The following is a 26,753-nucleotide window of genomic DNA, read 5'->3' on the forward strand; positions in this document are numbered from 1 at the left end:
AAACGACAAGTATGTGAACCCATTTGTGAGGGTTTACACACACACACACACACACACACACACACACACACACACACACACACACACACACACACACACACACACACACACACACATCCACTAAAAAGACGGAAAAAAAGATGATGAAATTCAACTGCAGCAATATTTAATAAAACAAGGTGCGTCGACGTTGAAGAGCATACAAATTGGATCAGATGGTATATTGACAAACTTATATTCTGTTCTGATCAACATATTATAATGTGTGCAGATCGCGAGACACATGTTTCAGGCCAACCCTAGCTCCTTTGCCCTCCTCGTCCATCTCGCAAAGTTTGTGGCAGTAGTACTCGATGTACTTCTCGTGGCCTTCCACCATGTATGTCTGAAACACACACCGTAATAAAGGATGCAAGTTCTGTTTCAACCACAATTGTAATAAGCAAACTAATCAATTAATATTCAACCTTCCAAGCTAAAATGCAATCCCGTAGTACTACAAAAATGTTGATCACACACACACACACACACACACACACACACACACACACACACACACACACACACACACACACACACACACACACACACACACACACACGTCTCGATTAAAAATGATTGTCATTGTGTGAGCTTAAAAAGTCAAAATTGAGTTGTTGTTTTTTAGAGTTCCTACAATTATTAATACAATATTAAAATGTCAATGGCGGTCTGTGGGTTTCGTTAGCAAAACATTAACTACAATTCATCTTGGCGATGACTGGTTTTCATGTGTTAATCTTTTTTGTTTCAGGCCGAAACAATCACTAAATGTATTAGAATAGGTTCAGGAGGCTTGTTGTTCTTTGTTTGTGTCTGTTTAATGGTTTGTTTGTCTGTCTCCATATGTAACGATAAGATAATTACGTCAATGCAGTGATATTCGCATTCCTCCTCCCTGACAGTTTCTGCAAATGGAGTAAACAATGCTAATTAGGCAAGAGACAATTCCTTTCTGATGATACTTCAATTCAACAAGACACGGTTCACTGAACACACTTCAGCATGCAGAAGGACGTTGTGTTGGTGTCGATGATGTAGGAGAGAGAGAGAGAGAGAGAGAGAGAGAGAGAGAGAGAGAGAGAGAGAGAGAGAGAGAGAGAGAGAGAGAGACAGAGAGAGAGAGAGAGACAGAGAGAGAGAGGGGGGTAGTGAGAGGTAGAGAGAGAGAGAGAGTGAGGGAAGAGAGAGCGAGAGAAAGAAAGAGAGAGAGAAAAAGAAAGAAAGAGAGAGAGAGAGAGAGAGAGGGGGGTAGTGAGAGGTAGAGAGAGAGAGAGTGAGGGAAGAGAGAGCAAGAGAAAGAAAGAGAGAGAGAGAGAGACACAGAGAGAGAGAGAGAGAGAGAGGGGGGGGGGGTAGTGAGAGGTAGAGAGAGAGAGAGTAAGGGAAGAGAGAGAGAGAGGGGTAGTGAGAGGTAGAGAGAGAGAGAGTGAGGGAAGAGAGAGCGAGAGAAAGAAAGAGAGAGAGAAAAAGAAAGAAAGAGAGAGAGAGAGACAGAGAGAGAGACAGACAGACAGAGAGAGAGAGAGAGAGAGAGAGAGAGAGAGAGAGAGAGAGAGAGAGAGAGAGAGAGAGAGAGAGAGAGAGAGAGAGAGAGAGAGAGAGAGAGAGAGAGAAAGAGTTGGGTAAAAAATGTTTGAGATTCCGCGAATACAACAATTCCATGAATTGTGCACGACATACACGCAATGATGTGGTCACTGACCTTTGCTTGGCCTTGGGCAGTCGTCAGCGAAACCCAGCCTGGCCGCGAAGAGGAAGTCATCAAGGCCCCGTCTCGGGTGTATGACGCATGCATAATCACCTACATTGGCCGGGTTGACCTTCAAACAGAAAACAATTCGAAAAAGGTTGTGGTCTTGGATCAACAGTTACATGGCTGCAGCAGACGTAGCTCCATCAACAACAACTTCAACAACGACAACATCAACAACCACAGAAACGACATTATTGTTTCAAAACTCATGTCACCCTTTTTCCTCCTTCGCTCCTTTTGATTCTAACATACAAGCGCGCGCGCACACACACACACACACACACACACACACACACACACACACACACACACACACACACACACATACACACACATGTCTCTAAGCCTATGTCCCCCTTACAGTGTCAAAAGTGTAGGTGTAGTATTCCCTGCAGTTGTACGTGCAGGAACACAGTTGAGTATCGCTGGGAATGTCCGGGTCGACTCTCCCGTTAGGATGAAAAACCATCTCTGTGAATCTGCATGTGAAATTATAATCCTTATCAGTAACAATCTTCTCTGTGAATCTGTATGTGACATTATAACCCTTATCATTAACAACCTTCTCTGTGAATCTGCATGTGACATTATAATCCTTATCATTAACAATCTTCTCTGTGAATCTGTATGTGACATTATAACCCTTATCATTAACAACCTTCTCTGTGAATCTGCATGTGACATTATAACCCTTATCATTGACAACCTTCTCTGTGAATCTGCATGTGACATTATAACCCTTATCATTGACAACCTTCTCTGTGAATCTGCATGTGACATTATAACCCTTATCATTGACAACCTTCTCTGTGAATCTGCATGTGACATTATAACCCTTATCATTAAAAACCTTCTCTGTGAATCTGTATGTGACATTATAGCAATAATAATAATAACTGGACATTACGGACAAAGTTCACCACATGTACTGTTAACACAATATTCATACATATATATATGTAATTACATATATAAGAGAGAGTATAGTATATATGTATAACCCTTATTATTAACAACTTTCTCTGTGAATCTGTATAGAGTGACATTATAACCCTTATGATAAACGACCTTATCTGTGAAACTGTATGTGACATTATAACCCTTATCATTAACAACATTCTCTGTGAATCTGTATGAGTCACTATGATACTTATCATTAAAGCCTCAGTAATTACGCCTCCCGTAAACCATCAGTTTCTGGTAACATATACTGTGAGGCTTTTACACACAGTACAACAATCCTTTTGTTTAAACACTTACTGCTAGAGAACATCCTAGGTGCCCCCCAATAATACATTGACAGCTTGAAACACAAACATTCTTAAATCATGAAATAATTCTTTTTTCATCAAGACAAGATCAGTACTATTCGAAGTTTTGAAAGTTTGAAAAAAGGGAAGCCGGAGGCGGAATAGGGCTTTAACAACATTCTCTTATAATATGCAACGCAACCTTCCGTGGACAGTCAATCCTCGACCTAGGAATGTTGCGTTTCAAGAGAAAAAAACCCAAAAACAATTCGTGTAGGAGTGTTTGGATGGGGGGGGGGGGGGGGGGGGGGGGGGGGGCTTCATACATTTAAAGCATGCAGGCATTTCGGTTAGATAAAGAGCAGATAAGTGTATTCGCGTTGCCATCCGTGTTTGAATAACTTATTCCTGATTCGTGCTTCATACACATTTTAAAACTGCCAGTGATATTCAGGGCTCAAAAGAATTAAAAGGAATGACAGAACAACCGTGGTAAAATAACAAAACGCACAGACAGGCTTTAACCCCAATAAACACAAACACCCAGCAGATAGAGAAGGTGTTAAATTAATAAAATCAATACAAATTGCTGTATTTCATAATGTATGTGTTGAGCTTTCATGTTTTACATTCCACAAAACAAAGATGAAAGCCATATCTTGGCACAATGCTCTCCCCGTCACGGTCGCTTCGCCAGAGCATAATTATTTCAGCCCTGTTTGGTATCTGAGCAGTTCTCGCGAGATATCCGCGAGACATACTCTCTGTTGTGCTTCGAATACCACAAGAACTTCGGCTATTGGCCTTCGCAGCTCTCGCGAGATAGCCGTACCACATGCTTTGCTTTGCTTTGAAGTTTGCGAGAGCTTGACATTTCGATAGGGCCTGCAAAACATGCGGCAGTTAAGTAGGACGTCAGCCGCGGTTCTGCCAAAATAAACTCTAGACTGAATGCTTCCCCGCCAATTTGAAGAGGTACAATTAGAGAAAAGCATGTCAAAGTCTTGCAAGGAAAGTAGATTGGGGATTGAACCCACGACGGTAGCAACAACTGGTTTTGAAGCCAGCACTGCTACCGACTGAGCTCTTCCCCTCCTAATATATATATATATATATGGAGTTGGTGTGAGATAAACAAGTCCGGCTGACGTCCTGCATACAGCCGCGTGTGTCTGATATCATACCTTCCTCCGTTGACCCCCGCCGTCGCCTCCGCTAGAAGAATGTTCCCCGTGTAATCTACATCCGTTAAGCCTGTGAACTTGACAGCCTTCTTGGGCCCCCACACGTGAAACAGTTGCACAGATGTCACGATGACATTTGGAGGAACCTTGCACTGTATCTTTACGCGACAACGATCCGCGTTGACACGTTCCGTGTGGATTTTGATCTGATCTGAAATGAAAATGACAATGACAATGACAGTTCTTGGTTTAACGAGTGTAATACAGAAAACAGTGATCTGCTTTTTACATTTAGTCAAGTTTTGTTTTAACATAGACGGGGAATCGAGACGAGGGTCATTTTTTCGATAAATGTCTTTGATGACGACATATCCGTCTTTTTGTGAAAGTTGAGGCAGCACTGTCACGCCCTCATTCTTCGATCAAATTGATTGACATTTTTGTCAAGTAGTCGTCGACAAAGTCCAGACTACGGGATTGAATTTCAGCTCGGCAGCTTAAAAATGAGTTAACTAGTTTGCTCATTAAAGTTGTCATTACAATCAAATTTTCACCAACAGATTTGAAAATAATTTCATCGTATTTGTGACGATAGTGATAATAAGATGACGTATTTAATGATGTCATCTGATAGGAAGTGGTTGTACTTTTGCACATGCGCACTGGATGCAGTTGTCAACGGACATCGACACCCCATATATGATCGTGTTGAATAAAGAGCTCGAAGAAGAAGCCAAGCTTTTGTCGTTTGTGCTAACGTGATAGTATTCCTCTATTTCTCCTGTTTTAAAACACATTTAAGTAAGCAGGTGACCATGACCGCTTTTGATTGAATTTGTATTTCATATTTGCGGATACATGTACCTATCAAAGATTATCGCCTATGAAAGGCTTAACGATTAACCAACAACAGAACAACTTCCAACCACAAAATGAAACTTCTTCGCGAGAAAACAATATAAGGTGGTTATGAGCATGAAACAGAAAGAACTCCCTACTCGTGGCCCTTCCCTTGCGCTAACTGCTTTTGACAAAACAATATAAGGTGGTTATCAGCATGAAACAGAAAGAACTCCCTACTCGTGGCCCTTCCCTTGCGCTAACTACTTTTGACAAAACAATATAAGGTGGTTATATGAGCATGAAACAGAAAGAACTCCCTACTCGTGGCCCTTCCCTTGCGCTAACTGCTTTTGACAAAACAATATAAGGTGGTTATCAGCATGAAACAGAAAGAACTCCCTACTCGTGGCCCTTCCCTTGCGCTAACTGCTTTTGACAAAACAATATAAGGTGGTTGTTAGCATGAAAGAGAAAGAACTCCCTACTCGTGGCCCTTCCCTTGCGCTAACTGCTTTTGACAAAACAATACTGCCTATACGGTTTCATTTTGTTATCGCGCAAGTGTCTGGCACGTTCATGGCCCTGGCACTTAGTACAACCATTTTTGGTGGGTAAAAAAAGATAGAATTGTTGCCAGTCTGCCATCATGATGTACTATGTGAACATGTTTTTGTAAGGGTCACGCAGTGTAAGCACATGTGCATGGTCTTACCGTAAATGTTTGTTGTTACACCCCCGGTATAGGGGTGTGTATAGGATTCGGTCGATGTGTTTGTTTGTTTGTGTGTTTGTGTTCGCATATAGATCTCAAGAATGAACGGACCGATCGTCACCAAACTTGGTGAACAGGTTCTATACATTCCTGAGACGGTCCTTACAAAAATTGGGACCAGTCAAACACACGGTTAGGGAGTTATTGGTGGATTAAGATTCTACAAGGACTTATAGAGGGACATATTAATGGTCAAAGGGAAATAACCTTCTCAGTTGGTGGCAGTGAGAATGGTAAGGACGGGGGTGTTTTTCCTACCTCGGAGGAATTTCTTGTTGTTTTTGTTTGTTTGTTTGTTTGTTTGTTTGTTTGATTGATTTTTGTTTGTTTGTTTGTTTGTTGGTTTCACGTTCATTTAAGAAGGATAAAAGTAAAACATAGAAGGTTCCTTAAAACACAGATTATTTTACAGGCGTTACCTAAAATCTGGTTAAAACAAAATCCTGACATCTTTCAACAGGTTAAGGGAGTCAAACATCCATATCTAGGAGACAACTACTTACTACGTTAGAAGACAAACAAGTCGCGTAAGGCGAAATTACAACATTTAGTCAATCTGTCGAACCCACAGAATAAAACTGAACGCATTGCATTTTGTTCACCAAGACAAAACAGCTTCGTCAATCCACGCGGCAAGGAAGTCGCTCAATTGTTCCGTGCAACACGAAGTAAAACTGACATGCAAGAATAGCGAAATAGCGTACTGCGGTAAACAGGGAAGTGCTTTTCTGTGTTCTTTTTAACTTTCTGGGCTTGTTTCGAATACAACATATTATATTTATATGATTTTGGAATCAGGAAATGATAAGGAATAAGATGAAATCATTTTTGGATCGATTTCTTAAATAATAATCGAAGTAGTAATAACTTATTTTCGTTAATTGTGATCACATTTTAAGAGTAAACATGACATACGTATATATTTTTAGATTCAAAATTTGATGAAGAATACGATGCAATCAATTTTAAATTTGTTTGCAAAAAATCGATTTTAATGACAACTTTAATGAGCAAACTCATTAATTAGTTGTTAAGCCTCCAAGCTGAAATGCAATACCCGATTTCGGGCTTTGTTGAAGATTACTTGACCAAAATGTAAACCAAATTGGTTCAAAAATGAGGGCGTAACAGTGCCGCCTCAACTTTCACAAAAAGACGGATATGACGTCATCAAAGATATTTATCAAAAAAATGAAAAAAACGTCTGGAGATATAATACTCAGGAACTCTCATGTTAAGTTTCATGAAGATCGGTCCAGTAGTTTCTCAGAATCGCGTCACACACACACACACACACACACACACACACACACACACACACACACACACACACACACACACACACACACACATTCATACACCACACCCTCGTCTCGATTCCCCCCTCTACGTTAAAACGTTTAGTCAAAACTTGTAAAAAGATAAATTTAGCGTCGCCTGCGACACCGAATGTATTTGATTTATTTTGGTTTTGTTAATTGTTAAAAATGTTTTGTCTGAATAAAAAATAAAATAAAGTAATAATAATAAAAAAGAGGCTAACAAGTAAAACAAAATGTTTAGGTGAGTGAATTATTTAAATAATTCTCAAGAAGAAATGAAATATTTGTGAGAAATATATATCTTTTTTATTCTATTTTATTTTTAACAGTTTTTGCCGATGTATCTATTTGTCACTTTATGGTGTTTGTTGAAATATGTTTCCATTGATTCATTGATTAAAAAAACTTGCGCGGGCAACGTCCCGTGCGATTGCGCAGACCGAGTTTGTTTTTCATTTTTCTTTTTTCATTAAGTTGGGAATCAGCTTTTCTTCTGAGATATTAGGGCTCACAAACGGAGGTGTCTTATTTTATATTCTTAATAGAACATCAAAACTTATTCATTATAATTTATATTTGAATTGTTTAAAATAAAATAAATTAATCAATCAATCAATGGAAAAATATTTCAACAAACACCATAAAAAAAATACCCCAAAACAAAAACAAATTGTTCCAGCTTCACAAGAAAATGTTCAAGAGAGTTTTGACCTCCGACTGACTGACACAAACTTTATCCTTAATATTTCACATATTCCAGCTTGCACAGCCCCAAACCTCCTTCCCACTACCAGCAATAGAAGCATACCCGTCTGTCGCACACACAATATATAAAATAATAAAACATTGGGAAATATTTAATCCAAAAACAAAGATAGCTATTACATATACATAGGCAAATATTTAAAAACAATCTCCCCAAAGGTTTTTGTGATGAATATGGAATATGTTTATTAATGATGATCCAAATTTTCGCCCCCACGGGAGGTTTCCTCAGGGTGATAGAATGATGAAGCTGAAAAAGAACGTCAGGCGGAATTCAGTAATGGTTCTGTGAATATGGTTACTATAATGGTACCGAACAGCCGTTCTAATCAAACAAAATGTTTTTTGAAACTTTGTTGTTGAAAATACAAGGAAAAAACCATCTCATACTCCTGCTACAAGAAAAAAGAAGAAAATAGAGAAGAAGAAAAGTTAGTGAATAAAATAACAGAAATTGAATCAAAATTAAGGCTTGACCAAGATCTTGTGTTGCTACTGGAAGATAAGCGTTCTAGGTTAATGGAATTACGTGAGAAAAAGTTACAGGGTATGATGGTGCGTTCACGAATCCAGTGAATTCACCAGGGGGAGAAGCCAAGTAGATATTTTTGTAATCTGGAAAATAGAAACTTTGTGTCAAAACGCATGTGTTTTTTGGAAAAAGATGATGGTGCCGTTGTTTTTGATGATAAAGAAATTGTTAAGGAAACTAAACTTTTCTATGAAAAGCTTTATAGTAAGCATGATGTAACAGATGTTAATATTGATACCTGTGTTCATAATGCCACTAAACTAAATGATGAAGAAAAAGATATGTTGGAAGGTAGCATTAGTTACAGTGAAGCCCATACAGCACTGCGTGCTATGAATAATAATAAGAGTCCTGGCAGCGATGGCTTCACCATCGAGTTCTTTAAATTTTTCTTTGGTGACATTGGAGCCTTTTTAGTTCGTTCTTTAAATTTTGGATTTGAAACTGGAAACTTGTCAGTGACGCAACGTCAAGGAATTATTACTTGTTTGCCAAAAGAAGGAAAGCCAAAGCAGTTTATTAAAAATTGGAGACCAATCACATTGCTAAATACAGTTTATAAAATAGCTTCAGCATGTATTGCTAACAGGATTAAAGGCGTACTGCCCAAACTAATTCACACAGACCAAAGAGGATTTATGAAGGGGAGATACATTGGGGAAAATATCCGGTTGTTATATGATTTTCTTTTGTATACACAATATGAACAGATTCCGGGTCAAATCCTTCTAGTCGATTTTGAGAAAGCTTTCGACAGTATTTCTTGGAAATTTATAGATAGGGTTTTAGACTTTGTAAATTTGGGCCCCGACATAAAAAAAATGGGTACGAGCTTTTTACTCTGATATTGTGGCATGCGTCTCTGTAAATGGCTCTTATTCAGCCTGGTTCAGTATTTGCAGAGGAGTAAGACAAGGCGATCCTTTGTCACCTTATTTATATTTACTGTGCGCTGAGGTTTTATCAAACATGTTGCGTGAAAATGAGAAAGTAAAAGGTATACATGTGCGTGAGTGTGAAATGTTAATGACCCAGTTTGCGGACGACACAGCTTTGTGTTTGGATGGAAGTGAAGAATCATTTACAGAAGCTGTGAGAATTTTGAATGTTTTTGCTAGTATGTCCGGATTAAAAATAAACTTAGAAAAAACACAGGTCATATGGATTGGGAGTAGGAGGAACAGCCAGATACGGTACTTGCGTGACATGAATTTTTGCTGGGACCCAGGGACATTTAGATATTTGGGGGTTGTTTTCTCTGTGGATACAGGAAATATTGTCCATCTAAATTATACAGGAAAGATTGCAGAGATAAGAAAAGTATTGAACATGTGGAGTAAGCGACAGCTTACCCCTTTTGGTAAAATTACTGTTTTAAAAACACTAGCAATGTCTAAGTTAACGTACTTATTTATGAATATCCCAGATCCATGCGATATATTTTTGAAATAACTTGATGGTATGTTTTTTCAGTTTTTATGGAATGGTAAGCAAGGTAAAGTTAACAAGAAATGTGCTTGTCAGTCTTACCAAAAGGGTGGGTTAAAAATGTTAAATGATTGTACTTTCTTGTCAGCTATGAAAATTAGCTGGCTTAAGAGAGTTTTCTATGCCGAATCTCCTTTAACCAGGTTTACGCTCTGTCTCTATCCTGAGTTGGATAAACAGCTGCAACTAGGGGGTGAGTTTGCCAACACTTTAATGCAATCAATCCACAATCCTTTTTGGCATGATGTATTGAAACATTTTAAGAAATTAAGCATAAAATGTATACCAACTGAAGTAAGTGAGTTTAATGCAGAATGTATCTTTTATAATAGAAATATTGTAATTGGAAAACACACTGTATACTTTAAAGATTGGACAGAAAGGGGTATTTTCCAAGTCTGTCATTTACTGAATGAAAATGGCAGTCTATTGAATTTTGTAGATTTTCAGATAAAAATTCCTACGTTGAAGGTTAATTTTTTGAAATTTACAGGAATGGTCAAATCTATTAAGACATATCAGAAAAAGATAAATGTAATACAGGAGGCAAACTATGAATTGTTAAAGCAAAAACCATGGAAAATAATATTTGAAGGAAACCATAGTGTCCAATCGTGTTTGGCGGCGGCAGACTCAGCCCCAGCTGGTGTGGTAAAATGGAATGGTATTTTTGATAACCTCAGCTGGAACAAGATCTTTTACTTATGTCATAAGACAACAGTTGATTGTCAGCTAAAATGGTTCCAGCTGAGGTTAATTTATAGGGCTTTGCCCACAAACCGTCTGCTAATCCCCCCTTGTACTTTTCCAATAAATATCTACTTTTCACAAATTTCAAGAATATCGGAAGCATCGGTCTTTCAGAGTTCCATTTACATTTGTAAATATAAAATTTGGCCAATAAAATAATGAAATCTAAGGCTTTATCAGTGAACATATTTTCTTGAACTCCAAACAATACCAACGCTTCCGAAAACCGGAAATTAGTAACATGATAACAACTATTATTTAACAGTTCCTGTAATTCCCGCCCAAACCTGTTAATATACTGGCAATGCCACATCAAATGATTAATTGTTTCTTCCTCATTGTTACATAAAGAACAATTAGAAGATTCAACAATTTTTCTCAGAAATAAGTAGCAAGATAAGTTTGACCGCCTCTGGCAACAATATTCTAACCTGGTTTTATGAAAATTGTCCAGTACTAGGCTCTACTCCTCCTCCCTAATTCGTTAACAGTATCTTGATATATATTCTGTTGTAAACTTGAATCTTGTAGTAATCAATATTATTTAAGGGTCCAGTAGTTGTTGTAGTCAAACAGTCCTATACAGTGCCTCTTTAACTCTCCCCCTCTCTCTCTCTATTTCTCTCTCTTTTTCTCTCTCTTTTCTAAATCATTTTTTTTAGTATGCATGCTGTATGTATGTATGTGGCGATGTGAACTGTGATGTAATGTATAATGTGTTGTAAAAAAAAATTTAAAAAAAAAATTTAAAAAAAAATCTGAAAATTGTAATTAGAATTATTTTTTTTATAAAACGATCAAAATTTACGTTTATCGTATTCTTCATCATGTTCTGATTCAAAAAAACATATAAATATGTTATATTAAGATTAAAAAGAAGCTCTGAAAATTAAAAATATAAAAATTATGATTAAAATTAAATTTCCAAAATCGATTTAAACACAATTTCATCTTATTCCTTGTCCGTTCCTGATTCCAAAAACATATAGATATGATATGTTTGGATTAAAAACACGTTCAGAGAGTTAAAAAGAATAGAGTTATAGAAAATCCTCCTCAGCGCAACCGCTACCGCGCTTTTCTTGATTGTTAATTTCACTGCCTTTGCCACGAGCGGTGGACAGACGATGCTACGAGTGTACGGTCTTGCGGAAAAAATGCAATGCGTTCAGTTTCATTTTGTGAGTTCGACTGAGCTTGACTAAATGTTGTATTTTCGCCTTACGCGACTTGTTTCTTTCTTACTTTCTTCCCGTCATAGGAGCAATAGAGAGTCTCTAATATCACTGGCATTATGTGCTTGCTACATGTGAACGCTAGGCACTGAACTGGTCTTGCACTATATAGGCTGCTATTGAAGGGGAGATTCATAGTCTGAGGAAGGAAACAATGAATCAAGAAACTAAACCCCAGGTGCACATCTGCGGCTCCTAGGGAGTGTGCATGTACTTTATCTTGTTCCTGCCTCTATCCATCTCTGAGGTATGGCGACAACAGACAGACATACAGACAGACAGACAGACAGACAGACACACTTACATCCATTGTATATATAGTACTAGCATTCTAGGGCCCGGCTTCGCCCGGGTTTTACGTCATTCCTGTTCATCGTATGAAAATGATAAAGTATGCTTGCAAGGTAAGAGTTACCTCCCTTTCATGGCTAGAAAAGCCAGAGTTGCCTCCCTTGGCTTCGAGAACATTCCTGTACTTTCCAGTCAAGCTGTTTCTTCTTCATTTATTCTACATATAATAGCAATACACTGTCCCGAACTTTACACGGTGTATTCCATAATGGGGAGTTGCAGGATCTGAGAAAGGAAACACTGAATCAGGAAACTGAAACCCAGGTGCACATCTGTGGCTCTTAGACAGTGTGCATGCACATTTTCTTTTTCTTGCCTTTTGTCATCCGTGAGTTATGGCAACCACAGACAGACACACACACACTTACATCCATTGTCATATATAGTAGAGATAGACAGATATATATGTATGTGAAAAATTACAAAAAGTGTCCATATAAGAAGCATACCTGTCTCGTCGCACACACCGTCCTGAGAGCAGCGACGTCTCTGGATGGGTTCAGGGCCATTGCAGTGTTTGGTCAGACAACGTTCGGGTCGACGCTCCTGTAAACATCCCTTGCACGGCTCCGGTGACCAGAGACCAAAATCGGCCCACACCCCGCCCACTGTCCACAACACACACGGAAAGGAAAAAAGAGTTAGGCCTTGTGGTTTGTTATGTAGTCAATCCCAATGAATAAAAGACATCAATCAATTAATTCAATCGATTAATCAATCAGTCAACCAATCAATCAATTAACCAATTAATCAATCAACAAATCAATTCATCAGCAAACCAATCAACAACAAAACAACTTAATCAACAGATGAATAACCCAGCACATAAATCGACCGCTCGATCAATCGATCAATTAAACAATCAAATAATCAATCAATCAATCAATCATGATCAGTCAGTCAATCACCTTGCGTGCTGCAGTAGGGGCAGGCTTTACAGCATTTATCAAAAGCGAGGGTAGCCCAACCCACGTAGAGCAACGTCTGGCTCCCTTTCCTCACGCGCGTCTCGCACATATATTTACCTAGGTTCTCCTCTTGGACCTGTTCATAGGCAAAAAACAAAACAGAAATAATAACGTATCGTCACGCTACATCTGGATTAGGCCACAAAAAAAATAGGTCTGTTTACGGTAACCCGACCGACCCTAGTTTTTTCGCGCGACCCTAGACTTTTTTTTGGCATTTGGGGAAAAAAAAAAAAATCTTGGTTTTTTTTGGCAAAATAACTTAAAAATATGGGTTTTTTTGAAAAAAATAAAAACAACCGACCCTATTTTTTGGCCTATGTTACCGTCAACAGACTATTTTTTTTTGGCCTTAGACCCCAATGTTGCATGTTAATGCAGGCCTATGTTGGATCTGATCAAACCAAAAAGTCTCAGACCCTTCAAAATTCGGAACTAAACAATGGTGGAAATTAGTCAAATCCTTTATGAATAAGAAGGGTATGAAAACTGAGGAACTTCCACCAATCCACTCAGAAGGTCAAATACATTACTTAAACCACGATAAAGCTAATATCTTTAATGATCAGTTTATTCAGAATTCGTCCATTGAGAATCCAGACGATGAACCTCCCGAAATCCAAATTTCTGATTGTTTTATGAATAATTTAGTCTTGTCAGTTAATGAAGTAAAAGATGTTATTATAAATTTGAAGAAGACGAAAGCTGCAGGTCCCGATTTAATACATAACCGATTATTAATTGCTTCTGTGGATGTTGTATCAGAACCCCTTTTAAAAATATTTAATAGAAGTTTAGTTGAAGGAAAATTTCCTGCCTCGTGGAAACTAGCCCATGTTACTCCAGTATATAAAAAAGGTCCAGCAGAATTGTGTAATAATTACCGTCCTATATCATTACTGAGTTGTGTTGGTAAGGTGTTAGAAAGATGTGTTTATGTACATGTTTTTGATTTTTTAAAGGCAAATCACATACTCATTCCACAGCAGTCTGGTTTTTTGCCAGATGATTCATGTGTATTCCAATTGATTTCGATTTACAATGAATTTTGTTCCTGTCATGACAGAGGCATTACGACCCAAGCTGTATTTTTTGATGTGTCGAAAGCGTTCGATAGAGTGTGGCACAAGGGCCTTTTGGCCAAGTTAGAAGCAGTGGGCATTAGAGGTCGGTTATTATTATGGTTCTGTGATTATTTAACAGACCGCAAGCAAGTTGTTGTAATTAAGGGAACACAGTCTAATGTTAAAAAGATTCCTGCCGGTGTTCCACAAGGATCCGTGCTAGGCCCGCTCTTATTTCTGGTTTATATTAATGATATTGTAAAGAATATTGAATCCGGAATTAAGTTGTTTGCTGACGACACAAGCATGTATCTTGCATTAGAAGATGTAGACAGACGAACCAATATATTAAATCAAGATCTTGATAAAATTAGTGCATGGGCCAATAAATGGAAAGTTAAATTTAACGAGACTAAGACTGAATTGTTAAATATTCAACGTGATTTAATCCCCCCTCAACCCTTGTTTTTCAACAATGTCTTTTTAGAAAAAGTAGATCAACACAAACACCTTGGAGTGATTTTACAGAGCACCTGCAAGTGGGATGCCCACATCCAAAGCATAGTTAAAAAAGCGAATTTACTGATTAATTGTTTACGATTTTATAAATATAGATTAAGTCGAAAAAGTTTGGAAATAATGTACAAGTCTTTTATTTTACCCCATTTCGACTATGCAGATGTTGTTTGGGATAATTGCACTAAGATAATGGCAGATGCATTAGAAAAATTACACTTAGAAGCCCTACGAATTATAATAGGTGGAGTTAAGGGCACTAGCCATGCAAAGCTGTATGAGGAAAGTGGGCTATGTAGTCTTGAAGAACGAAGGAAAAGACATAACTTAATTGTTTTTCATAAGATGATACATAACAAATGCCCCCGGTACTTAGTAAATGTATTGCCCCCTCTTGTAGTTGACATTAATCCGTATCATAGACGAAGACCATTAGAAAGATATGTGCCTCCTCATAGAACCGAATTATTTCGCAACTCTTTTATCCCCAAAACGACTGTACTATGGAACACCTTACCAGATAACGTTAAAATGACCACCTCCTTGAGCGAGTTCAAAAATTATTTGTCAAGTGCTGATTTTAAAGTACCATGCCATTATTATTTTGGAGAAAGATTTGAACAAGTACATCATTGCAGATTGCGTATTGGTATGAGTGATTTGAATTTTGATTTATGTAAGCGGCACCTTAAGGATTGCTCTCAATGCGAGTGTGGTTATCCCAGCGAGACTGCTGAACATTACTTATTGCATTGTCCCTTGTATAGAGATATAAGATTATTGTCCATTGATAATTTGACAAATGATTATAAGTATATCGAAATATTATTGAAAGGCATCCCGCAATATTCACGAAATGTCAACCAGACCATATTCATAACTGTACAGGACTATATTAGACAGACGGGCAGGTTCCGTAAATGAGCCTCTATACTTCACTCATTACATTTATTAGACACTGTCATGCGACATGCTGCCTGACAAATTTTTCCCCATAACCTCTCTCATGTTCTTTTGTTGTTTTCCGACTTATCAATTATGTCTCGATTTATGCGCAATGTAGTGACTTTTCCTCTGATCACAATATGCATTAACTTTGTGCGAGTGTCTTATGTGCACTTATTACAATTGAAAAAATCCCCTCAAATATTGGCGCTCCAAGTCTTCTTCTTCTTCTTCTTTTTCCCTTAAGCTAGCTACTAGCTAGCTGCCCTTTCCCCACCTCATGTATCACCAACCCCTTCCCATTTTCTGCTTGTTTGTGTATCTGTTTTGTCTTTTGTTTTGTTTTTCGTTTTCTGAAATGAGCTAATGTACTTATTCCGCCATCATGCTAACCTTTGTTTTGTAATTATTATGATTGCTTAAAATAAGCATTATATGCTTGAGTTTGTAATCATCCATGCATTGTTCTTGTCATGATTAAAATTGAATAAAGTTTTGTTTAAACCAAACCAAAAAGTCACTCGGTCCATACGCCCTTGTACTTGTACTTTCGTTGCTATTGGGTGAAATGTCTAGAAAAAAAGGATAACAATAACAACGACACTCCTCCTTCTTCTTCTCCTCCTCCTCCACTTCCTCGTCCTCCTCCTCGTCCTAATCCTCCTCCTTCTCCTAATCATCATCATCATCATCATCATCATCATCATCATCATCATCATCATCATCATCATCATCATCATCATCATCATCATCATCATCATCATCATCATCAGATGCAGAAGTGGTAGCACCACCACCACCACCACCGCCACCACCACCACCACCACCACCACCACCACAACAACAACAACAACAACAACAACAACAACAACAACAACAACAACAACAACAACAACAACAACAACAGCATACCGGGTAAATGAAGTAGGTTGTGGTACCCATACAGAAAAACGTCCCCGGACACACTGGCGCCTGGTTGTTAGAAACAAAAGCCCCGGCGTTGGACAACTGGACACGGTCACGAAACATCATCTGGGACTGGTCATCTGCCTCGGCCAGAAGTATGTGGATCCTGGTCTGGTCACTCGCCGTCTCGTGGTACAGTCTGACGGACACAATGTCCGAACCCTCTGGCAGTTTGTCCGTAGCACAGTTCATTCTGGCACGACAGCCATCGCGACTGTGAACGCCACTTTCTGGGTTCATTCTCATGAAGTCTTCTGAAAGCAGTGGACTTTCATTAAACAAAGTAAGAAGAACAAGTCGCGTAAGGCGAAATTACTACATTTAGTCAAGCTGTGGAACTCACAGAATGAAATTGAACGTAGTCCGCCGCTAGTGCAAAAGGCAGTGAAAGTGACGAGCCTGTTTGGCGCGGTAGCGGTTGCGCTGTGCTTCATAGCACGCTTTACTGTACCTCTCTTCGTTTTAACTTTCTGAGCGTGTTTTTAATCCAAACATATCATATATATATATGTTTGTGGAGTCAGGAACCGACAAAGAATAAGATGAAAGTGTTTTGAAATTGATTTGGGAAATTTAATTTTGATCATTCTTTCTTTCTTTCTTCGTTCATGGGCTTAGACTCCCACGTTCACTCATGTTTTTAGCACGAGTGGATTTTTACGTGTATGACCGTTTTTACCCCGCCATTTAGGCAGCATACGCCGATTTCGGGGGAAATTTTGATCATAATTTTAATTTTTTTTAATTTTTAGAGCTTGTTTTTAATCCAAATATAACATATTTATATGTTTTTGGAATCAGACAATGATGAATAATAAGATGAACGTAAATTTGGATCGTTTTATAAAAATTTTTTTTTTTTTACAATTTTTAGATTTTTAATGACCAAAGTCATCAATTAATTTTTAAGCCACCAAGCTGAAATGCAATACCGAATTCCGGCCTTCGTCGAAGATTGCTTGGCCAAAATTGCAATCAATTTGATTGAAAAATGAGGGTGTGACAGTGCCGCCTCAACTTTTACAAAAAGCCGGATATGACGTCATCAAAGACATTTATTGAAAAAAAGAAAAAAACGTCCGGGGATATCATACCCAGGAACTCTCATGTCAAATTTCATAAAGATCGGTCTGGTAGTTTACTCTGAATTGCTCTACACACACACACGCACACACGCACACACACACACACACATACACACACACATACACCACGACCCTCGTCTCGATTCCCTCTCTATGTTAAAACATTTAGTCAAAACTTGACTAAATGTAAACAGAGACACAAAAGAACGAAAGAATAAAAGCAAAAAACTAGAACAACAAAAAAAGAAAGAAACAAAGAAAGAAAGAAACAAAGAAAAAAAGAAAGGAAAAGATCATACAGAATCAGTTTTACCTCCAGTGTTCTTTTCTTTCTCGGGGTCAGTTTTACCTCCAGTGTTCTTTTCTTTCTCGGGGTCAGTTTTACCTCCAGTGTTCTTTTCTTTCTCGAGGTCAGTTTTACCTCCAGTGTTCTTTTCTTTCTCGAGGTCAGTTTTACCTCCAGGGTTCTTTTCTTTCTCATGGTCAGTTTTAACTCCAGTGTTCGTTTCTTTCTCGGGGTATATTTTACCTCCAGGGTTATTTTCTTTCTCGGGGTATGTTTTACCTCCAGTGTTCTTTTCTTTCTCGGGGTCAGTTTTACCTACAGGGTTCTTTTCTTTCTCATGGTCAGTTTTACCTCCAGGGTCCTTTTCTTTCTCGGGGTCAGTTTTACCTCCAGTGTTCTTTTCTTTTTCGGGGTCAGTTTTACCTCCAGTGTTCTTTTCTTTCTCGGGGTCAGTTTTACCTCCAGTGTTCTTTTCTTTCTCGGGGTCAGTTTTACCTCCAGTGTTCTTTTCTTTCTCGGGGTCAGTTATACTTCCAGTGTTCGTTTTTTTCTCATGGTCAGTTTTACTTCCAGTGTTCTTTTCTTTCTCGGGGTCAGTTTTACCTCCAGTGTTCTTTTCTTTCTCGGGGTCAGTTTTACCTCCAGTGTTCTTTTCTTTCTCGGGGTCAGTTTTACCTCCAGTGTTCTTTTCTTTATCGGGGTCAGTTTTACCTCCAGTTTTCGTTTCTTTCTCGGGGTCAGTTATACTTCCAGTGTTCTTTTCTTTCTCATGGTCAGTTTTACCTCCAGTGTTCTTTTCTTTCTCGAGGTCAGTTTTACCTCCAGTGTTCGTTTCTTTCTCGGGGTCAGTTATACTTCCAGTGTTCGTTTCTTTCTCATGGTCAGTTTTACTTCCAGTGTTCGTTTCTTTCTCATGGTCAGTTTTACCTCCAGTGTTCTTTTCTTTCTCGGGGTTAGTTTTACTTCCAGTGTTCTTTTCTTTCTCATGGTCAGTTTTACCTCCAGTGTTCTTTTCTTTCTCGGGGTAAGTTATACTTTCAGTGTTTGTTTTTTTCTCATGGTCAGTTTTACCTCCAGTGTTCGGGTTTTTTTCATGGTCAGTTTTACCTCCAGTGTTCTTTTCTTTATCGGGGTCAATTTTACCTCCAGTGTTCGTTTCTTTCTCAGGGTCAGTTATACTTCCAGTGTTCTTTTCTTTCTCATGGTCAGTTTTACTTCCAGTGTTCGTTTCTTTCTCATGGTCAGTTTTACTTCCAGTGTTCTTTTCTTTCTCATGGTCAGTTTTACTTCCAGTGTTCGTTTCTTTCTCATGGTCAGTTTTACCTCCAGTGTTCGTTTCTTTCTCGGGGTCAGTTATACTTCCAGTGTTCTTTTCTTTCTCATGGTCAGTTTTACTTCCAGTGTTCGTTTCTTTCTCATGGTCAGTTTTACCTCCAGTGTTCTTTTCTTTCTCGGGGTATGTTTTACCTCCAGTGTTCTTTTCTTTCTCGGGGTCAGTTTTACCTCCAGTGTTCTTTTCTTTCTCAGGGTCAGTTTTACCTCCAGTGTTCTTTTCTTTCTCGGGGTCAGTTTTACCTCCAGTGTTCTTTTCTTTCTCATTGTCAGTTTTACCTCCAGTGTTCTTTTCTTTCTCGAGGTCAGTTTTACCTCCAGTGTTCTTTTCTTTCTCGAGGTCAGTTTTACTTCCAGTGTTCGTTTCTTTCTCGGGGTCAGTTTTACCTCCAGTGTTCTCTTCTTTATCGGGGTCAGTTTTACCTCCAGTGTTCTTTTCTTCCTCGGGGTCAGTTTTACCTCCAGTGTTCTTTTCTTTCTCGGGGTCTGTTATACCTCCAGTGTTCTTTTCTTTCTCGAGGTCAGTTTTACCTTCAGTGTTCTTTTCTTTCTCGAGGTCAGTTTTACCTTCAGTGTTCTTTTCTTTATCGGGGTCAGTTTTATCTCCAGTGTTCTTTTCTTTATCGGGGTCAGTTTTACCTCCAGTGTTCGTTTCTTTCTCGGGGTCAGTTATACTTCCAGTGTTCTTTTCTTTCTCGGGGTCAGTTTTACCTCCAGTGTTCGTTTCTTTCTCGGGGTCAGTTATACTTCCAGTGTTCGTTTCTTTCTCATGGTCAGTTTTACTTCCAGTGTTCGTTTCTTTCTCATGGTCAGTTTTACCTCCAGTGTTCTTTTCTTTCTCGGGGTCAGTTTTACCTCCAGTGTTCTTTTCTTTCTCGAGGGCAGTTTTACCTCCAGTGTTCTTTTCTTTCTCGGGGTCAGTTTTACCTCCAGTGTTCTTTTCTTTCTCATGGTCAGTTTTACCTCCAGTGTTCTTTTCTTTCTCGGGGTAAGTTATACTTCCAGTGTTCGTTTTTTTCTCATGGTCAGTTTTACCTCCAGTGTTCGTTTTTTTCTCATGGTCAGTTTTACCTCCAGTGTTCTTTTCTTTATCGGGGTCAGTTTTACCTCCAGTGTTCTTTTCTTTATCGGGGTCAGTTTTACCTCCAGTGTTCTTTTCTTTATCGGGGTCAGTTATACTTCCAGTGTTCTTTTCTTTCTCGGGGTCAGTTATACTTCCAGTGTTCGTTTCTTTCTCATGGTCAGTTTTACTTCCAGTGTTCTTTTCTTTCTCATGGTCAGTTTTACTTCCAGTGTTCTTTTCTTTCTCGGGGTCAGTTTTACCTCCAGTGTTCGTTTCTTTCTCGGGGTCAGTTATACTTCCAGTGTTCGTTTCTTTCTCATGGTCAGTTTTACTTCCAGTGTTCTTTTCTTTCTCATGGTCAGTTTTACCTCCAGTGTTCTTTTCTTTCTCGGGGTCAGTTTTACCTCCAGTGTTCTTTTCTTTCTCGGGGTCAGTTTTACCTCCAGTGTTCTTTTCTTTCTCGGGGTATGTTTTACCTCCAGTGTTCATTTCTTTCTCGGGGTCAGTTTTACCTCCAGTGTTCTTTTCTTTCTCGGGGTCAGTTATACCTCCAGTGTTCTTTTCTTTCTCGAGGTCAGTTTTACCTACAGTGTTCTTTTCTTTCTCGAGCTCAGTTTTACCTCCAGTGTTCTTTTCTTTCTCGAGGTCAGTTATACCTCCAGTGTTCTTTTCTTTCTCGAAGTCAGTTTTACTTACAGTGTTCTTTTCTTTCTCGAGCTCAGTTTTACCTCCAGTGTTCATTTCTTTCTCGGGGTCCGTTTTACCTCCAGTGTTCATTTCTTTCTCGGGGTATGTTTTACCTCCAGTGTTCATTTCTTTCTCGAAGTCAGTTTTACTTACAGTGTTCTTTTCTTTCTCGGGGTATGTTTTACCTCCAGTGTTCATTTCTTTCTCGAAGTCAGTTTTACCTCCAGGGTTCTTTTCTTTCTCGGGGTCAGTTTTACCTCCAGGGTTCTTTTCTTTCTCGAGGTCAGTTTTACCTCCAGTGTTCTTTTCTTTCTCGGGGTCAGTTTTACCTCCAGTGTTCTTTTCTTTCTCGGGGTCAGTTTTACCTCCAGTGTTCTTTTCTTTCTCGGGGTCAGTTTTACATGTACATTTAGGCGTTCTAAGCTCATGGGTGTTTTCTTCCTCCCTAAACGTTTTCACACTCCGAGGGCTAACTTTAGCCCAAAGCGAAACGAAAAGCAGACATAGTAAAGTCAATTTCAGCATTTTGCAAAGATCACAAAGCGGCAGCGACACTGTCTGTCTTAAACACAAGGATTAGAAGGAAGAGTTCACGTCTTATGTTGCGAGAATGTTTTCACTTCTTATTCAAATGTAAGATGATGTAAAAATGTTAGTCTGGTACTGACGGTTGTTCACTCCGGGAGACCGCGAACAGCTGTGTGGAAATCTTGTCCGGCGCTTGGTGTGTTTATAATCACAGATGATTGAATTCAAGCGAACGTGGCTGATGCCGATTGGATGACTCTTGTTTGACGCACACGTGTAGATTGTGAATATAGAGGTTGCGTGGAAGACGGGAACGACACACTTTATTTTGATGACGTACGTATTTGTGTTGTTTATTTGTTTGAATTCTCACATCACATATTGGCTGTCTGATGAGATTACACCCTCGTGCCCCGGGAATGTGCAGCAACTTGACAATAACACATTTAGATTGGTTTTGATTATTTCCACTTTTTATTTGTTTTAATTCTCTCATTGTATTCTAGCTGTCTAAATATGTGTCACCTTCACGCCATTGTAAGGTGCGATAACCCAGCCTGACCACCTGCTGAACCCAATAGTGGAGTACTTAATATGTACTTATTATCTGTGTTTATTTGTTTTATTTCATCTCATCTGCAATGTGTTAAAAGCAAGTTCAACATGTAATGAAATGCCTGCTTATTTATTGGACGTGTTTGCATCTTTGGCTATATACATCGTCTGTGTGTGTGTGTGTGTGTGTGTGTGTGTGTGTGTGTGTGTGTGTGTGTGTGTGTGTTTATGTGTGTGTGTGTGTGTGTGAGTGAGTGTATGTGTGTGTGTGTGTGTGTGTGAGTGAGTGTATGTGTGTGTGTGTGTATGTGTGTGAGTGTGTGTATGTGTGTGAGTGAGTGTATGTGTGTGTGTGTGTGTGTGTATGTGTATGTGTGTGTGTGTGTGTGTGTGTGAGTGTGTGTGTGTGAGTGAGTGTATGTGTGTAGGTGTGTGTGAGTGAGTGTATGTGTGTATGTGTGTGTGTGTGTGTGTGTGTGTGTGTGTGTGTGTGTGTGTGTGTGTGTGTGTGAATACAAATACGAATGCAGGACTAAACTTTATGGTCCTGAAGCGTATTGTGTATAAGACACGCGAAGAAAAATAACAAAATGAATTTATTGTTTCCTTTTCAGGTAACAATTGAATATACATTCCCCAAATTTAGTTTGTAGAGTGTTTACTTGCAAAAGTTGACTTCATACATCATATAAATATACAGGTAGATTTTTTTAACTCGGGAAAGATTTTCGAAGCTGAATTCTACTGCGGGGTAGAAAAGGCGGTGCAACAAACAGTTTGTTCTGGATACAAAACAAGCATTGACCTTAACGGGCAAAATAGCCGCCCGTGGTGACACGGGGGTAGGACATGGATACCGTCTCTACACAAACAGTTGACCTGTGACCTAATCCGCGACCTTAAGTCACGCTTAACAGTTTCAAATTATACTGAGAGAGAGCGAGAGAAAGAGAGAAGGGGGGGGGGGGAGAGAGAGAGAGACAGAGAGAGAGAGAGGGGGGGAGCGAGAGACAGAGAGAGAGAGAGAGAGAGACAGAGAGAGACAGAGAGAGAGAGAGAGAGAGAGACAGAATGACAGACAGACAGACAGACAGACAGAGCTGTCGGCATCAAAGTAACAGATTAACAACAACAGTCGTCGCCGAGACCTTATTTCAGATAGTCTCGACCAACCACTGAGACGCCTGTACACAACACCGCTTTCCTTACCCGAAGCCGTGACAACTGAACTTTGGAAGAGTACACCTCTTCATTACCTCCAGAGATCTTCAACTTCCAGCTAACTACCACCCCCCCCCCCCCCACCCCTTGTCTCCCGCCCCCCCTCCCCAGCCCCTCTGTGGGCAGAGAGGTGTCACCGTCAGCTAATTGAGGTCACCTGCACTCACTCAGAGCAAAACCAGTTGACCGTGTCTAACTTTTGACACTGATAACAAAATTAAAAGAATTACAAAAATTAAAATAAAATGAAAGAGAGAGCGAGAAAGGAGTGCAGAAGAAAAAAATTTCAATTTAGATTAAATATAAAAAAAATAAAAAAAATAAAATATTAAAATAAAATGAAAGAGAGAGCGAGAAAGGAGTGCAGAAGAAAAGAGTGAAAGCTGCATGCTCGGATGAAAATAATAAACCAAAAAATATTCGGGCCATAAGGCTACCTACGCCTTCCCACATAAGCGCCCTATACAATTGAGCTATTGTGTGCTCATCGAAATCAAGCCTCTCTTTGAGTATACCAACCCCTCCACACATCGAGAGCGCCGCGGGACGATGTTTCAAACCCAGACATACGCAATGACAGTACACATTTAATTTAAGTTGAAAACGTCTTTGACAACAGCTGAAACGAATTAAAAAACATGTTATCTAACTAATGTTCACGCCCATGCTTTGTAAAAGCTTCCATGCTTCGTGTATAAAGGTTTTAGGTCTCAGTTAGCACATGTCTTCGACGTCAAGTGTTAGGTTGAAACGCGCGTCCTCATGCGAAATCTTTAGCACCCGCTTAACAGGGAAGTTTTTCCTGGCTGGGTGCCAAAAGCGTGTAAAGCTAATATCTTCCGTTTGCCTACCGTTAGGAACGTATTTTTTTGCACAAACCCTTGGCCCCACAATTCCAAGCTACTCGCCATATTTGAGCTCAAGTGACTCCATGGTACAAGAGATACAGTCCCCATTCTTCAACTGGACAATCAACCAGACAACCAAACAACCACAGAGAGCGAAACCTAAGTAGCCGGGCTATAAATAGCCGGGCGGCTACAATAACAAGCGTATCACATCGTCGGTGCGTGACTATTTTCAGGAGACAATACATGGGGTTTAGCTGAAGGACATCGCTGCACTGTCGGAACGCTTCTTGACAATAGAAGTGCACCCTTCTGAATAAGAAACAAATATTTCTAGCACGTGTGAAGTGTATTTCATTGAAAAGCATTTTTTTCCCATTGAGAAGGAAACGTTCCCTTTAACATCTCGCTGAAAATTTTGCAACGACGAAAGTGCAGACTCGTTTTTAAACGCAAGAAAAGATGTCACTGCACACGTGCGCACACATAGACACACACACACACACACACACACACACACACACACACACACACACACACACACACACACACACACACACACTCACACACTGAGACACATACACTATTACACACACACACACACACACACAGTGACACACACACACACAGTGACACACACACACATAGACAGTGACACACATACACACACACACACACACACACACACACACACACACACACACACACACACCCACCCACTTTGAGAAATTAAAAGGGCACGTTTTTATCGAACCAGGCTAACCTTATCAATTTCCGCTAATTTATTCGTGGCTTACAATATTCTAGCAAACAACCTTTTCTTACGTAAACATGGCTCTGAAAAATTCTAAACCCTACTTGTGCACAGGGACCAACAAACGGGTATCTGATACGTTTCCAATCATTCCCCAGCTTTCATTTTACAAACGAATTCACGGAAGCATTTCTTTGCCCCTGCAAATGCAATAAAACTCGGCAAATGTGCAATTGGTGTTCTGTTAGAAGACCTTACAAAATTCTATGGCGATTTCGCCCCTCCCCCTTCCCTCCCCCTCTTCCTCCCAATGAAAACGACTGGGTCAACTGTGTGTCAGGGTCAACAATTAAACGCTCCAACAACTTAACTATAAATTCCGGATTTTCGAACGATAGCATTCTATCTCTTTTAGATTTGTGTCTCATTCTCCGTGGTTTGCGTGCAAGCCATTTGTGGCCGAAGACATTAGAGGTGCCGAACTTTTACTTTGATTAAAAGAACTGGCCGAAGTCACCTTGACTTTAAAGGTGCATTCCTTCTCGTGTCAGCAATCTCCCTTCATGGGCTGAAACTCACACGTTCACTCGTATTGTTTACAGGAGTTTGTTTGTTTGTTTGCTTAACGCCCAGTCGACCACGAAGAGCCATATCAGGGCGGTGCTGCTTCGACATATAAAGTGCGCCACACACAAGACAGAAGTCGCAGCACAGGCTTCATGTCTCACCCAGTCACATTATTCTGACACCGGACCAACCAGTCCTAGCACTAACCCCATAATGCCAGACGCCAGGCGAAGCAGCCACTAGATTGGCAATTTTAAAGTCTTAGGTATGACCCGGCCGGAGTTCGAACCCACGACCTCCCGATCACGGGGCGGACGCCTTACCACTAGGCCAACCGTGCCGGTGTTTACAGGAGTGGATTTTAACGTGTATGACCGTTTCAAGTTTATCGCGCCATTTAGGCAGGCATACGCCAATTTCGAAGGATGCATGCTTAGTATTTTCGTGTTTCTATAATCAAACGAACTCTGAAATGGAGTACAGGATCTTTTCCGTGCGCACTTGGCTTGGTGCTTATGTGTACCCACGAAAGGGGGATAAGGCACCAACGGGTCTGCACATACACTGACCCAGAGTCCTACCCAGAGTGGAAGTGCTAAAGTTCCAATGGGAAGGCTGGGATCACACAGCCGAGTGTCATTCACTTCACGAATGCGATTGAACAAAATCTGGGGGATCGGAACACTCTCCACCCTTAAACCCACCAGGCGCATCCTGAATTCGAACTCTCAACCTTCCGCATGGGAGGCCAGTGTCTTACCCACTAGGCCACTGCGCACGTCTTAACACCCTCGCGCCCCCTAATTGGCGTAGAGGCGCGTCCCCCGGGTGGTGGATGGGGGAGACTTCTCTACTAACTTCTGAGAGAAGGTCGCATCACTCTCGATGCCGTGAACCTAATTAGGATCTTTTTCTTGTTTCTTCTCTATTTCTGCCTCCCCAAAGTCCTTTTACTTTCCTTTTCTCACCCATAAAATTCTTCACTTATTACCCTTGTTAAGTGGTTCTTGTATAGAATATAGTCAATGTTTGTAAAGATTTTAGTCAAGCAGTATGTAAGAAATGTTTAGTCCTTTGTACT

At 39.7% G+C, this 26,753-nt stretch overlaps 1 protein-coding gene across 26 annotated transcripts; it reads right to left on the bottom strand.

Moving 5' to 3' along the window:
• Positions 1 to 144: 144 nt before the first annotated feature.
• LOC138947722 (dentin sialophosphoprotein-like) lies at positions 145 to 21,902 on the bottom strand. Of its 26 annotated transcripts, none has more exons than XM_070319385.1 (11): positions 19,297 to 21,901; positions 19,081 to 19,116; positions 18,145 to 18,936; positions 16,693 to 17,000; positions 13,196 to 13,331; positions 12,737 to 12,895; positions 4,230 to 4,440; positions 2,157 to 2,274; positions 1,745 to 1,862; positions 907 to 947; positions 145 to 385 (listed from the first exon to the last, which is right to left on the bottom strand). In XM_070319385.1, exons 1-11 carry the CDS (start codon positions 21,722 to 21,724, stop codon positions 257 to 259), a joined length of 4,476 nt encoding a protein of 1,491 aa, XP_070175486.1. In that variant the 5' UTR covers positions 21,725 to 21,901; the 3' UTR covers positions 145 to 256. The 26 variants fall into 26 exon arrangements, with proteins under 26 accessions (XP_070175486.1, XP_070175478.1, XP_070175416.1 ...); XM_070319377.1 differs by adding an exon at positions 19,009 to 19,044 and having other exon boundaries at positions 18,145 to 18,792; positions 19,081 to 21,901; XM_070319315.1 differs by having other exon boundaries at positions 18,145 to 18,792; positions 18,865 to 21,902.
• Between the last annotated feature and the right edge of the window lie 4,851 nt (positions 21,903 to 26,753).

The sequence above is a fragment of the Littorina saxatilis genome, linkage group LG1 (genome assembly GCF_037325665.1).
Source record: "Littorina saxatilis isolate snail1 linkage group LG1, US_GU_Lsax_2.0, whole genome shotgun sequence".
NCBI classification, from domain to species: Eukaryota; Metazoa; Mollusca; class Gastropoda; order Littorinimorpha; family Littorinidae; genus Littorina; species Littorina saxatilis.